Source organism: Oncorhynchus clarkii, chromosome 4 (assembly GCF_045791955.1).
Source record: "Oncorhynchus clarkii lewisi isolate Uvic-CL-2024 chromosome 4, UVic_Ocla_1.0, whole genome shotgun sequence".
Taxonomy (NCBI): Eukaryota; Metazoa; Chordata; class Actinopteri; order Salmoniformes; family Salmonidae; genus Oncorhynchus; species Oncorhynchus clarkii.
The window spans coordinates 55,948,258-55,963,583 of NC_092150.1; the positions used below are offsets into that span (position 1 = coordinate 55,948,258).

Here is a 15,326-nt window from a genome sequence, read left to right on the forward strand (position 1 = left end):
TCAGGTTTATTCTGTATGAGGAGCATCACATATGTCACTGAATTATTTTGTGTATTCAGGACTCGTGTATCCTATTAGAGACAGACATTTTCTCTCTTTCTGTTTGAATTATTACCTTGCTGCCAAGCCATCAAACCGAAAATAACGTGTCCGCATCGAGGTTTAAAAATATTGTGGTGTTCCTTTAATAAATTAACGGTGCATTGTGGGATGTAAAATGGCTCCATGGTGTTGTCAGCAAACTAGCTCACCAGTCAACTCTTACAGCCTTAACGTTACATTTACAAATAAGTACCGTCGATGAAGCATTGCTATTAATTTCTGAATAGTAGTATAGAGAATATAGCTTTGAGAATCAACAACTTTTATTGCATTCACCTCTTTTTTTTTCGTCGAAACAACAGCCACCATGGTAAGTACCTAGCGAGCTAGCTCCCTAGCCTTCTTCACTTCCGTTAACGTTATATGCAACTTGCTATTATATATGAGCGCTAACGTTAGCTAGCTAGCTAGCTAGCTAACTTGTCAGCGCAATTAGTAAGCCACCTTACCGAAATTCACCAGTGTCGATCTGATGGGTGACAACCGGAGAGAGTTAACGCCAACTTTATCCTAACTCCAATCTGCATGAACGGCTAGGCTAACTAATTTAGCCTACTGATCTACTGCTCTGTCTGGGTTTATAAACTCAAGACGAGCTTATGATAGAGGTTTGGCCTCACAATGCAAACAGACTTACATACGTACTTTATTTTTGTTAGTCTGCCGAAGTAGACAAAGTGAGAAGTCAGTCCAGCACAAGAAGAGATGATAGAAGAAGTACTGAGTCCTCCACAAGAAGAGATGACAAAAGAAGTACAGAGACTGCCAGAAGAAGAGATGACAAAAGAAGTACTGAGACTTCCAGAAGAAGATATGACGGAAGAAGTACTGAGACTGCCACAAGAAGAGATGACCGAAGAAGTACTGAGACTGCCACAAGAAGAGATGACCGAAGAAGTACCGAGACCGCCATAGGAAGAGATGACAGAAGAACAACAAGTACAGGTAATTTAATGGTCTGTGGTGATCACTTATCAGCTGATATCACATGTGTGTGTGTGTGCCTACCTTGAAATAATGGATAACACACACTGTGCTTCTGTATTTTTCTATTGAAGGGAAAGAAAAAATTAAAAGGAAAAGCCGCAGTAGATCATCTTCCTCCTCATCCAGCTCATCCTCATCATCGGGATCCTCTTCATCATCCTCATCCCGCTCCTCGTCTGGCAGTAGGAGTAGTTCGAGCAGCAGTGGTGAGTGTGCCAGTACATGTACCGTAGTTAAGACGCAAATGTATCTGAAATATTTTTGTGTATTTTTTTATTTTTATTTATATAAATATACAAAAAGCAGTTAAAGCCTGATAAACAGTGTCTCAGTTAGATTTTGCAATCTCCTTTCTAGATTCCCACAGCAAGTCCAGAAAGAATTCTAAGAAAAGGAAAAAGGAAAAACAACTCAAAAAGGTAAATATTCATTAGTTTTCAGTAACTAATTATTTTGTTGGTGTAGTCTGTACCTTTTAAGTTTTTAAGTTATTTCAAATATGCTCTGTTTTCACTCTGTTTTAAAAGAAAGGGAAAAGGGAGAAAAAGCTTAAACGGAAGAAGGACAAGAAAATGAAGACGGAGGAGGAAAGCGCTGGACCTGGACCTATTCAGATATCCAAGGTAGAAAACGTTTATGGGGCTATTTTTCCTAAAGGAAGTGCGCTACAGCCATACCTGTAGTTTGAAGCTGTCTGAAAGCTGTCATTTTGAAATGAATTGTCTTTCAGTATTTAAAAGAGAGAAAGAGAAAAAGCAAGTTCAGCATGATTTCAGGAAAGAAGATAAAAATGAAATTGAAGAAGTCAAAGAAAGACAAGCTGGTGAGTATTCCATGATGGTTTTTACTTGCAATGATTGTGGTATGTGAAGGTTGTTTATCGACCTTAGTTGATTTCACTGATTCTAAGTCGACTCGCTCTTGGTGCTAGAGTCTTCTAAACGTGTGTGTGTGTGTGTGTGCATACATGTATGCATGCATACATGTATGCATGCATAGCAGTCAAATGTTTGGACACCTACTCATTCAAGTGTTCTTTATTTTTACAATTTTCTACATTGTAGAATAATAGTGAAGACCTCAACTATTAAATAACACATATGGAATCATGTAGCAAGCAGAAAAGTGTTAAACAAATAAATACATTTTACATTTTTCAAAGTAGCCACCCTTTGCCTCGACTTCAGCTTTGTACACTTTTGGCATTCTCTCAACCAGCTTCACCTGGAATGCTTTTCCAACTGTCTTGAAGGAGTTCCCACATATGCTGAGCACTTGTTGGCTGCTTTTCCTTCACTCTGCGGTCCAACTCATCCCAAACCATCTCAATTGGGTGGAGGTTGGTTGATTGTGAAGGCCAGGTCATCTGATGCAGCATTCCAACACTCCTTCTTGGTAGGCCTTACACAGCCTAGAGGTGGGTTGGGTCGGGTCATTGTTGTGATAAAAACAAGCAATAGTTCCACTAAGTGCAAACCAAATTGGATGGCATATCGCTGCAGAATGCTGTGGTAGTCATGCTGGTTAACCTTGAATTCTAAATACATCACAGACAGTGCTTGATGGTGGGAACCACGCATGCGGAGATCATCCGTTCACCTACTCAGCATCTCACAAAGACATGGCGGTTGGAACCAAAAATGTCAAATTTGGACTCATCAAACCAAAGAACAGATTTCCACCGGTCTAATGTCCATTGCTCATGTTTCTTGGCCCAAGCAAGTCTCTTTTCTTCTTGGTGTCCTTTAGTAGTGGTTTCTTTGCAGAAATTTGACTATGAAGACCTGATTTCACGCAGCCTCCTCTAAACAGTTGATGTTGAGATGTCTGTTACTTGAACTCTGAAGCATTTATTTGGGCTCTAATTTCTGTGGCTGGTAACTCCATTGAACTTATCCTCTGAAGAGAAGGTAACTCTGGGTCTTCCTTTCCTGTGGCAGTCCTCGTGAGAGCCAGTTTCATCAGTGCTTGATGTATTTTGCGACTGCACATCAAGAAACTTTCAAAGTTCTTGACATTTTCCTGATTGACTGACCTTCATGTCTTTAAAGTAATGATGGACTGTCGTTTCTCTTTGCTTATTTGAGCTATTCTTGCCTTAATATGGACTTTTACCAGATAGGGGTGGTATACAGAAGATAGCCCTACCTTGTCACAACTGATTGGCTCAAATGCATTAAGAAGGAAAGCAATTCCACAAATTAACTTTTAACAAGGCACACCTGTTAATTATAATGCATCCCAGGTAACTACCTCATGAAGCTGGTTGAGAGAATGCCAAGAGTGTGCAAAGCTGTCAAGGCAAAGGGTGGCTACTTTGGAAAATATGAAATATATTTTGTTTTATTAACACTTTTTTTCTGGTTACTACATGATTCCGTATGTGTTATTTCATAGTTTTGATGTCTTCCCTATTATGCTACAATGTAAAAAACAGTAAAAATAAAGAAACACCCTTGAATGAGTAGGTGTCAACTTTTGACTGATTTTGTGTGTGTGTGTTATTTTTTTCAACAGAGAGACAAGAATCGCGCAGAACTGCTTGAATTCCTCAACTCCACGTTGTAATGCATGGACCGTCACCGTTAGTTGCGTTCCAGAATCTTCCACTTTTTTCCAGAACAGAACTCAGGGAAGGAACCCATGTGATAAAGCTCCAAAAGAAAATACATTTTTAGGTTTATTATCACAGGAAGAGATTGGGGATATGGCCCAGGTTGTTTGAAAGTATCAGTAAAAGCCATGTCTCTGAATTTGACTTTGTGCTGTCACTTGGTTGCCGGCGCCTTTCTGCAGACTATTTGTAACCGATGTCTCTGTTTTGATTTTTAGAACTGTCATTTTTACTATAATATTGAAGTCGCTGACTTTTTGTCTGTATGTTTGCTAAGCAAGATAGTGTTGCTGTGGTGGAATTTACTGTCATCCGCAAAGATCTTAGTGATGAACAACCTACCCGAGTTCAAATTGTATTTGTTTTCTTTGGGATTGATCAAAGGGGCAATCTGCTGTTGCTAAATCAATTTTTAGATTTAAATGAATGATATACTCGTTTATTCTCGAAGGTATCTATTAAAGTTATATTCTAACTGTCGTACCCCACCAGGACCCAAAATATAAGCTTGTTTTAAATGTAAACAAACACTATATAGCCTTTAAACATAGTTTTAACCATAATTTGGCTGTCATGGATGGTCAGTCCTTGTTTTCATAGCTCTGTCCATGAGTTTGTTATCCAATTTCTCCAGCCCCATAGCTGAGCTATGTACCTAATCAATGGCAGGGTGTCTGATTTGTTATTGTTTTGAACTGCATATTTCCCCCTTTAAGCATGCCTGGCACAATGGAACAAAGAAAAAGTGCCAACTCTGTCCATTTTTCTCTCCAGGCAGGCTCAACGTATTTGAAATCAAATACTATTTGAACCCAGATGTGATGAACAAAGATTTGTGTAAGCTTCATTGTAGTGTAATCTGTCAAATAAAACACCAGTCTGGCATTGCATTGTTTGATGATCTATGTTTTAAAGAACGGACAAAACTGTCCTGCAGCTAACTCTTGACTGTATCCCCTGGAGTTTTATTTCTTTAATGGTTGGTGTTTAAGACATCTATATTTATATCAGAGTCATCTATAGAATGTACAAATCTGAGACCCGTAACTGGATGTCATCCCATGTAAATCAAATGTATTTTGGATGAGCGTTATACTTTGTGAAGGCAACTTGACTTGTGACAGTCCACTCAATACAACAGCTCTTTTCTCAACAGCAATAAACTGCTGCTGTTATACTCTACAGTAGTGATGTGCAATGTCCGATACAAAACATCCATTCCCTTTGTGTGTGAATTATTGCTGCCATTGTGAAACTGTTGTGAGACAGTTTGTCCTGTATCTAGGATTTGTCAATTTTCTTGGACACAGCAAATAGCACAGGCTCCTGGATATTAGTTGCTATGCAATAAAACAGTGCCTATATACTTACCACTTAGAAAATGTGGATTTTCTGCTTCTCTCTTGAGAAAATGCCATAAGAAGGTGATGGGCTTTCAAAATATTTGCACAGAAATAAGTCAATAGCAATGAAGTAAGACTGACAACACAGACGTGAATCAAGATGTGCTGTGTTCCAACTAAAGAATTAAAAGATCGATACAATTTCATACTGAACATAGTGTAATAGAGCAGTCAGTGATACATTTTCATTTTTATCTATAAAACGGTCTAATGCTGTTTTTAGTACTATTTCCCTTTTACAGTTCTAAAAATGTCACATAACTTCTTGTTAATTGCTTTTGATGTAAGTCTCATTGGTTAATTAGTTTTAAGGATAAATAGTTACCAAGTATTAAGTTGAAAAGGCACTGAAAATGTATAATTTACAAGACAAAGATTTCAATAGTACAGTACAGCAGATAAGGTGTCACAATCTCATTGTGAAGTATTCTAAGCATAGCTCCCCAGTCAAAAGCATTCAATAGGGATCACCCCATACTGCCAAAGGAGAGGATGGCAGAGATGTCTGCTATTTCTCCCCATTATTGTGCAAAGCAGACTGGGCAGGTGCTGGGGGGACTATTATAGGCTACATCTCACTAGCTTCTCTCCGTCCCCCACTGAACCACAACACTGTCTTGTGGATCTCCAGCTCAGATGGCCTTGGTAGTGTAAAGCCCTTTGTGTCTGAAGTCAGGCATGCTCCTAACCCTCTGGGCCCTGTCAGCCCTCTCTTCCAGCGCCTTCTCCACGTCTTCCGACACCGTCTTCAGCTCGCCCTCCCCCCTGGTCGAGGTCAGGCCCACGGTGCTGCCAAAGGGGTTGATTTTAATGCGTGACTTGAAGTTCATGAGAGACATGCTCATGGCCCGCTTGTTCCACTGGCGCGAGAGCCGCTGTGCCTCCTGCTCCTCCCTCAGGAGGTCCAGGGCCTCGAGGATGACAGAGCGGAAAAGGGCCGACACCTCCTGCTTCTCTGGCTCGTTCTCAGTCACCACCTGGCGGAACCTGGACGTCAGGTAGGGAACAAGGAAAGAGGGAGAAGTCACATCAGTCTCAGCTGGGGGTGCAAAATTCCTGGAACTCTCCATATATTCCCTGGTTTTCCTGAAATCCTGGATGGACAATTACGGATTTCCTGCTTATTCCCTCCCGATTTCGGGGAAACCAGAGAATTGAATGAAAGTTCCAGGAATTTTGAAACCCTGAACCCTCAGTTATGTGTGACTGGTCAGGTTTCGAACACGTTTCCTTTGCACTACATGACTGTTAGGTTAGCCCCCTGAGCTCCAGCCAAGGAATTAACTCAGGGAGCCAACGCAGGTCTTCATGTTGCTGGCCAGGGTTCAAATCCGGGTATCTTGCACACCACAATACTTTTAAGCCCACTGAGCTAAAGCCTAGGCATTGATACAAGGAGCCAACACAAGTCTTCAGGTCTCAACCACCCCCAATACACATGCATCTGGATTGAATGATGTTTCATCTGTGGATTTTAAAATGGTGCAAACCAAGAGACCTTTAGCCACCCGCTATAATCAATAGCTTTGTTTCACTTTGCCTGGTTATGGTTTCAGAGGAAAAACTGTGTGCGCATCCAAAGGAGCGTACATTTGAAACTCGTGGGAAGGGGATGGGCAATTCCACTCACCAGCTTATACCATTCTCACTGTACCACCACAACATGTGCTATCACTAATGCACTAGAAAAACATTTCATCCAAAAAAGCCTGTTATATAGTTAACTGCCAAAATAAAGGAAACACCAACATTTTAGTAGGGTGTTAATAAGGCGTCAGGCAACCACGAGCCGCCAGATAAGCTTTAATGCGCCTTGGCATAGAAGTGTCTGGAACTCTATTGAGGGATGCGTTACCATTCTTCCATGAAAAATTCCATAATTTGGTGTTTTGTTGATGGTGGTGGAAAACGCTTTCTCAGGCACCGCTCCAGAATCTCCCATAATTTGTTCAATTGGGTTGAGATCTGGTGACTGAGACACACGCACACACACAAACACACACCCTTTAAACCCCTTATGCTACTTTGCGACCCATCTTTCAAAGTCATTGAGATCTCTTCTTCTAGCCATGGAAGCCAAAATTATGGTCAACTGGGCATTTTTATACATGACCATAAGCATGATGGGATGTTAATTGCTTAATAAGCTCAGAAAACCACACCTGTTTTAAAAGCATGTGTATTGAAAGCATGTGCTGCTTCCATATACTTTGCATCCTTTATTTTGGCAGACCTGTATGTCGGAAAGAGCGTCTCTGCTTTTCCCCATGCTTTTGTGACATCAGTGCTCTCAAGTCCCTTGCCCATCAGCCAGTATAGCAGGTAGATAGCTAACAATGGCCCCTCTGTCTGCATGAACAGCAGGGCAGGGGGAGAGACAGGAAGGCTTGCCAACTATAGCCACTTACTCCCCTCAAGACAAGGCTGATAAGTTCTTAGGATGCCTTTAAATAGACCAGCCCCCACCAGCCCTTTACTCCTGTTGATTTGGCAGATTGGCCTCCAGTGTTTTCTGTTCCCTCCACCAACTCACTCTCTCTTTCTCTCTCTGCCTTTTCAATATTAATGTGGGTACATTTTCTCTCCACAGAAGGAAAATCACCATCAAATATCTGAACTCTACCTCAACAGCTACTGTACATTATACTGCACGTCGTATGTTTTTCACAATGGTCCAGGAATAATGATCCTCTGCACGTACAAAACCAGTGGGAGTTGATTTACCTGAAACCACCTCTCATTCCCCAATGGGCTTCCTTCCAGTACCTGTGGTTAATATTCAATTATCACCTGACTGAGCCCTCGGATAACACCTAGGTCAGTACCACCTTTCCACAAATAGATCAACTAGCACCAACTAACGATTAGTGCAAGACACCTGAGACAACCAATCGATAGCTTCACCTTTCCTAATTTGAACTGCTTTGTGCTGAGCAGGGTAGTGTTCATTTGGCATCAAATGGATTAAAACAGGAAGGGACTACCTAGAGTTGTTTAAATAAGAAATGCTCACTTTAGTTTTCCATTGCATGCCCTACTGAACACAACCTTGGTCAGAGGGTTGGTTCAGGGAGTATGAGGATTCTGTGTTATGCACTATAGCCCGTTACCACATATGTGATTGAATATTATCTGCTGTTGGCTTGTGTGGATGTATGTATGTGTTTTGCAACATAGCTGACTTGAAACATTGCTAACAGTTTCAGGGCCATGGGCCTTTCTCATGATGGAAAAATACAGAATAACATGAAGACAGGAACTGTGCAATGAGTTGGGGGGGCACATTCAGAACGTAGTGTTGCGAGAACAAACAGTCTTTTGTTAGATAACAGGAGCCAGGTGCGAGATAACAGTATCGAGCATGAGCGCATAGATATTCTTCACAGCAAGTTATATCTATCAACTGGAGCGCCCGGGGGCTGGTACCAGCTCGTACAACAACAATCAACGATAGGCTGGGTGAGTTTAAACCACGCCCAGTCTCTACTCTGACAGGCCGGCTCGGAAGCAGGAACTATTTCTGTCAGGGTATATTTATAATATCTTTGTCAAGAACAAGTCAGTTCTCTGTTTGACCTGCGAGGTGGGACAGAGAGCCCGTATATATGAAAATTGCATTTACCTCTTATTGCTTAGCTAATAAAAAATACATAGTATACAATCGGTGACTCATGATCATATTTATCCTGATATCAGATTCGAATTGACGCAACTCAAACAGGAGTAAGAGGGTAATCGATCATGAGAACACCATCGAATCAATGGGGGTCAAGGGTTGGATAGATAACTTGACCAGAAGGCCAGTGTAGATTATGGGGTTAAGTAAAGAAACAAATAAGGTCAAGACAAGGGTTTTTCACCTCAGTATGACGGTTCCACAGTAGGACGGATGCACCTTGGAGCACAGGTCCTCCAGGCCCAGCCTCTCGCCAGTCGACACATTGTAGGTGTTGCGTGGCGTGTTGACCAGCCAGGTGTAGTCCACGCCTGTCTGAAGGCGCCGATACTCGTTGTCCCTCTCACGCTGCATCCTCTCTGCCTCCTTCAGCTGCCAGCTGAGCTCCAGCATCAGGGTGTCTGTGACCACGTCAGATGGGTCCCGCCGTGGACTCCGGTAGTCCGGCTCGCTGCTCCAACCGAACCACGAGGCCATCACCGCAGTTGTCTTGTCCCCCTTTTACCATGTGCTTGCATGGGAGGAACCAGAGCGTAAGAAGAGAACATGGTGTAATTCAGTACATGGCATACAGTGCATTTGGGAAGTATTCAGACCCCTTGACTTTTTCTACATTTTGATAAGCCTTATTCTGAAATAGATTTTTTTTTAAAATGTAAATGTCATCAATCTACCCACGATACCCCATAATGACAAAGCGAAAACAGAAATGCCTTATATAAATAAGTATTCAGACTCTTTGCTATAAGACTTGAAATTGTGCTCAGGTGCATCCTGTTTCCATTGATCATCCTTGTGATGTTTCTACAACTTGGTTGGAGTCCACCTGTGGTAAATTCAATTCTTAAATGGAAGAAGTTTGGAATTACCAAGACTCTTCCTAGAGCTGTCCGCCCGGCCAAACTGAGCAATCGGGTCACTCTGACAGAGCTCCAGAGTTCCTCTGTGGAGATGGTAGAACCTTCCAGAAGGACAATCAGGCACCAATCAACCACCAATCAGGCCTTTATGGTAGAGTGGCCAGACGGAAACCACTCCTAAGTAAAAGGCACATGACAGCCTGCATGGAGTTTGCCAAAAGGCACCTAAAGGACTCTCAGACCATGAGAAACAAGATGGGCTGGTCTGATGAAACCAAGATTGGACGCTTAGGTGCAAATGCCAAGCGCCATGTCTGGAGGAAACCTGGCACCATCCCTATGGTGAAGCATGTTGGTGGCAGCATCATGCCGTGGGGATGTTTTTCAGCAGCAGGGACTAGGAGACTTTGTCAGAATTGAGGGAAAGGCGAACGGAGCAAAGTACAGAGATCCTTGATGAAAACCTGCTCTGGAGCGTTCAGGACCTCAGACTGGGGCGAAGGTTCATCTTTCAACAGGACAACGACCCTAAGCACACAGCCAAGACAATGCAGGAGTGGCTTCGGGACACGTCTCTGAATGTCCTTGAGTGGCCCAGCCAGAGTCCGGACTTGAACCCGATCGAACATCTCTGGAGACCTGATAATAGCTGTGCAGCGACGCTCCCCATCCAACCTGACAGAGCTTGTGAGGATATGCAAAGAAAAATGGAAGAAACTCCCCAAATACAGGTATGCCTAGCTTGTAACGTCATACTCAAGAAGACTTGAGACTGTAATCGCTGCCAAAGCTGCTTAAACAAAGTACTGTCTAAAGAGTTTGAATACTTATGTATATGTGATATTTCAGTTTTTTTTATTTTTTATATATTAGCAAAAATGTCTAAAAATCTGTTTTTGCTTTGTCATTTATGAAGTATTGTGTGTAGATTGATGAGGTTAAAACATTATTTTTTCCAATTTAGAATAAGGCTGTAACGTAACAACATTTTGACAAAGTCAAGGGGCTTGAATACTTACCGAATGTACTGTAATTCTTTGCCTCCGCACCAAAAGAAAAGTATACTGTGTTTGCTAGGTTGTGGTATGGATTGTTTGTCTGAAAGGGTTGCTTTTGTGCAATGATGTTTTTCTCAGTATACTGTATCTTTGATGAACCAGGTCAACTAAATGGAAATTGCACTGTACTAAAATACATTGCATCATTTTAATCTTAATCAATTTTATAATCTTATATTTTGTATAAGTGAGGTTTGTTAGTAATTTGTTGATATCGCTGGATGGATTGGGTGAATGTCTAGATAGTCTGTTTAGCCTAGGTTGTGGTCACATCAATGTAACCCATGGGAGGTACAGGTACTATGTGTACCTCGTTAGCTAATGGCAGTTTTTTTTTACAACAGTTTTGGAGGCTGTCTCCCCCAGACAGGCTGTTATCACAGATTTTAAAAAAAATATCCCCAAAGGGGAACAGCATAGAAATAGTTGTCTCTCTCACACACACACACTCCTGTTATTCAGGTGTCTGTACAAGCCAAAGCCCATAATATCCCTTCACATCCACTATCATTGTGTTTGTGTTCCAAATGGCACCCTGTTCCCTACATAGTGCACTACTTCATGGATCAATCACAACCAAAGTTGCTTACTTCCAATTCATGTAAAACTCTTCAGGGTTGCCATGTCCATTAAAACTGAGAAGGCCGGGTTATACATTTGTACAATGAAAATACATAAGGTATTGTTTGTTATACGCATAATTAATCGAAAGATAATGAATTTGGCCATCAGTGCCACTTCAAAAAAAGTATGTGCACTGTGTTGGCTTGATTTTTTCTTCTAGTTTTGGGGGGAGATTTTGATATCAATGTATATTTTGTATGTTTGTGTTGGTTTTGTATTGTAAATCATGTAGATTAAGAGTGTGTTTATAAACATATGCTTCAGGGGCGTATTGGACGGAAAGAGACGTCATGAGATAAATCCAATTATGTACACTGAACAAAAATATAAACGCAACATGTAAAGTGTTGGTCCCATATTTCATGAGCTGAAATAAAAGATCCCAGACATTTTCGTGTGGGCGAGTGGTTTGCTGATGTCAACATTGTGAACAGAGTGGTGGCCATGGGGTTATGGTATGGGCAGCCATAAGCTATGGACAGACAACAAATACAATTGCATTTTATCGATGGCAATTTGAATGCACAGATCTACTGTGACGAGATTTGTCGTGCCATTCATGCCCGGCCCCATGTCGCAAGGATCTATACATAATTCCTGGAAGGTGAAAATGCCCCAGTTCTTCCATGGCCTGCATACACACCAGACATGTCACCCGTTGAGCATGTTTTGGATGTACGACAGCATGTTATCCAACAGCATGTTATCCAACAATAACCAGGAACTTCGCACAGCCATTGAAGTGTGGGACAACATACCAACGGCCACAATCAACAGCCTGATCAACTCTTTGTGAAGGAGATGTGTCGCGCTGCATGAGGCAAATGGTGGTCACACCAGATGACTGGTTTTCTGATCCACGCAGCTACCTACTTTCTTTTTAAGGTATGTGTGACCAACAGATGCATATCTGTATTCCCATATGTATGTAAAATCCATAGATCAGGGCCTAATGAATTTATTTCAATTCACTGATTTACTTATATGAACTGAAACTAAGTCAAATCTATATATTAACCCTGGATTACTGATGCTATGTATTGGTCATTGAGAGGCTTTGAAGCCACCGGTTGACCATATTGGCACTCCCCAGTAGGAGCAGTCCTCCATAGGAATGAATGGAATTTTACAGTATTTCAATCAAATTTATAAGTATTTTTGTTGTTGTAGTGGGGACAGTAATATTAATCTCAAATAATTATATTTTAAGGAAAATATGCAGAAATTGTTCTGCCATGTCCTAGTTGCTAAAATTTGAATAGTTCTCCTTATTTTAATGTATGACGAAACAAGTAATCACTGCGTAGAGAATCATTGTACCATCTAAACTGCTGTGAAATATATTTTCCATAACGACAAATATTGTATTTTCAGTTGTTTGAAGCTGGTGTACAAACCTGAAAGTAAAATACTAAGAAGTGAAACATACAAATGAGAAGCATATAAATAGAACACATAGAACATATCTACCCGTTGCTTACATGCCTCATTAGTCCTGATCTTTACACTCATAAGATCTGATCAAAATCGGTTGACAATGCCTCTTTTAATCGTCTACACCCGTCTGAAATTGTGGGCATTCTCAGAATGTGAACATGATCCGGACACAGGTTGCATGTCAGCACCAGCTATAAACACGGCTAATAATGTACTAATTAGCTCAAACACATGGAATTTTCTAGTTAATTGGCTTGACTGTTATTTAATTGTCATGCAATTGTAGGTAGATGTTATTAGATTTAAGGTTAAAGATGTTCTCGTCTAATGTATAGTTCTATCTCAGACAGGAAATTCATCCAACAAATACATTTATGTGACTATATTTCCCACTTTTAACACCCTGACTACCAAAAATCTCACTTGACACACAGTATTGTAGTCCATAGTGCTACTAAAAATTTCCCCTTGAACTAAAACAAAGCATTGAATGAATAAACTCTGCTTACCTGAACTCTTGTTAGTCTCGGGACCTATAGCAGGAAGTGAATTCACAGTGCAGTGAATATATGACAAGTCCTTGGACCAAAAGACAGATGTAGAGAGAGAGAGATGTTGGTGAAAGACGTATTTCTGTTGGTCGCACGGGACTCTGATACTTCACAAGCAGGAGGGGGATTATCTGAGCACACACACTCTTAATCGGTCTTATACAGTAACCCCCACCCTTTTCTCTCTCCCCCCGGGAGGCCTGGCCTGTTGTTTCTTGTTCCGGGATGTTGGGGGCACTGTCTCAAAGGGAAAAAGTGGATCACAGCTCCTGATGAAGTGCTTGGTGAAGCCTCTTACGACTGACTCCCTGTTGCCATAGTGATGCTCCTAAACCTATTTGGCCTCAATAAGCTGAGAGGGAGGCAGAGAGATAAAAGGAGGGGGGAAGAGAGAGAGATGACATGACAAGACTGATGGGTCGACCCAGACGCCTTTTAATAGCCCCTCGGAAGACTACAGTGCCCATTTTTGGCACTGGTAATTACTGATAATATGTTTACATTACTTATTTTATTAATCTCCCACCATTTAATAGTCAGAACAAAAAAAGACAGTTAAAGGACACTGAGGCTTCTCTGAATATATGCCTCTTTGGCTCTATCCAGTGGTTGGTTGCATCATTACAATACAAACAATTCAGCTCATTGCTATGTCACGTCAAAGGGGCGGTCCTTAGAAAAGCTTCTCTCAGTGGACTTGATCGGGACACAGACATCGCTGGATTCCTATTTTTTTTAACCTTTATTTAACTAGGCAAGTCAGTTAAGAACAAAAGCTTATGTACAATGATAGCCAACCCCGGCCAAGCCCTAACATGGACAATGCTGGGCCAATTGTGCACCGACCTATGCGACCCCCAATCACGGCCGGTTGTGATACAGCCTGGAATTAAACCAGGTCTGTAGTGACACCTCTAGCACTGAGATGCAGTGCCTTAGACCACTGCGCCACTCGGGAACTCTTTTGAGCTAGTGGTTTTAAATATATAACTTTCATAGCTGTACGATAAAGAATAAGTAAATAAGTTATATTCTGTTTAAGTCAAAAACTTGTTTTTACTTCTGAAACAGATGGGGCTGGATTAAGAAATCATAGGCCCCTGTAAACCCCTGTATCATTCAGGCCCTGGAGAAAGACACAAAGCACGTCAGTAGCACCGAGATAAAGGGCTCTTTTCACAGCCCATCTCCTTTCACATCTCCCCTCGGATGGACACATGCTGTTCAAATGACCAAAATGTTGATTTGGACGTTCACATATTTCACATATTTTGACTATCCCTAATGTTAATATTTGGGTAAAGCAATAAAGGAGTTGAAATATTTTTGGTAGATGTTCCTAAAACTGATTGTAACTATATATCGACATATTATAAAGTATGAAAAGGCTTATTCACTCACGTCGTTAGTTGACTATGTTATCATCATATTTGAATATGGTTTATTATACTTTTATTATGTATGAGATCATATGGGTTGAAAAATAGTGTAGACACTAACTCCGCCATAGTTAGTTGGACAAAGCCTACGGAGAAAATGAAAGGCATTTGTGTAGTGTTTTTGGATAAAAAAAAGCCCAAAATAAGGTCTGTGGTAAATGCAGGGTTAGGATATATATTACGTTTTGTTCTATGAGACAATCTTCATCAGCTAATGTCACTTTTTGTGAATTTTGAATAATTGATGTTATTAAAAAAAGCACTTCAAGCACATAAAGGCTTCATAATTTATAAAGGTCATGTTAACTGATTGCTATTATCTCAAACAAAACAAAACATACAAGATCTCCTAAGCCTGTTTTAATCTCGGACTTGATTTTTCTGAGTTTATTCCAAAACCCCATTCTTTTGCCATTAAATTTTCCCATAGGGATGGCTGAATGAACTATATGTGTCACGACTTCCGCCTGTTCGGGCGGCGTTTGGCGGTTGACGTCACCAGTCTCCTAGCCATCGCCGCTCCACCTGTCATTTTCCATTTGTTTTGTCTTGTTTTCCCACACACCTGGTTTACA

The 15,326-nt window shown here is 41.1% G+C and overlaps 2 protein-coding genes across 2 annotated transcripts; one reads left to right on the forward strand and one right to left on the reverse strand.

Annotated features, from left to right (window-relative positions):
• Positions 1-197: 197 nt before the first annotated feature.
• Positions 198-4,588, forward strand: LOC139406962 (splicing regulatory glutamine/lysine-rich protein 1-like). Its single transcript, XM_071150179.1, has 7 exons — positions 198-412; positions 762-1,047; positions 1,161-1,295; positions 1,447-1,508; positions 1,617-1,712; positions 1,820-1,912; positions 3,607-4,588. Exons 1-7 carry the CDS (start codon positions 410-412, stop codon positions 3,655-3,657), a joined length of 726 nt encoding a protein of 241 aa, XP_071006280.1. The 5' UTR covers positions 198-409; the 3' UTR covers positions 3,658-4,588.
• A 608-nt stretch (positions 4,589-5,196) lies between these two features.
• Positions 5,197-13,556, reverse strand: LOC139406963 (protein RD3-like). The gene is made up of 3 exons (XM_071150180.1): positions 13,271-13,556; positions 8,967-9,293; positions 5,197-6,093 (listed from the first exon to the last, which is right to left on the reverse strand). The coding sequence occupies exons 2-3, from the start codon at positions 9,257-9,259 to the stop codon at positions 5,739-5,741; spliced, it is 648 nt and encodes a 215-aa protein (XP_071006281.1). The 5' UTR covers positions 9,260-9,293; positions 13,271-13,556; the 3' UTR covers positions 5,197-5,738.
• Between the last annotated feature and the right edge of the window lie 1,770 nt (positions 13,557-15,326).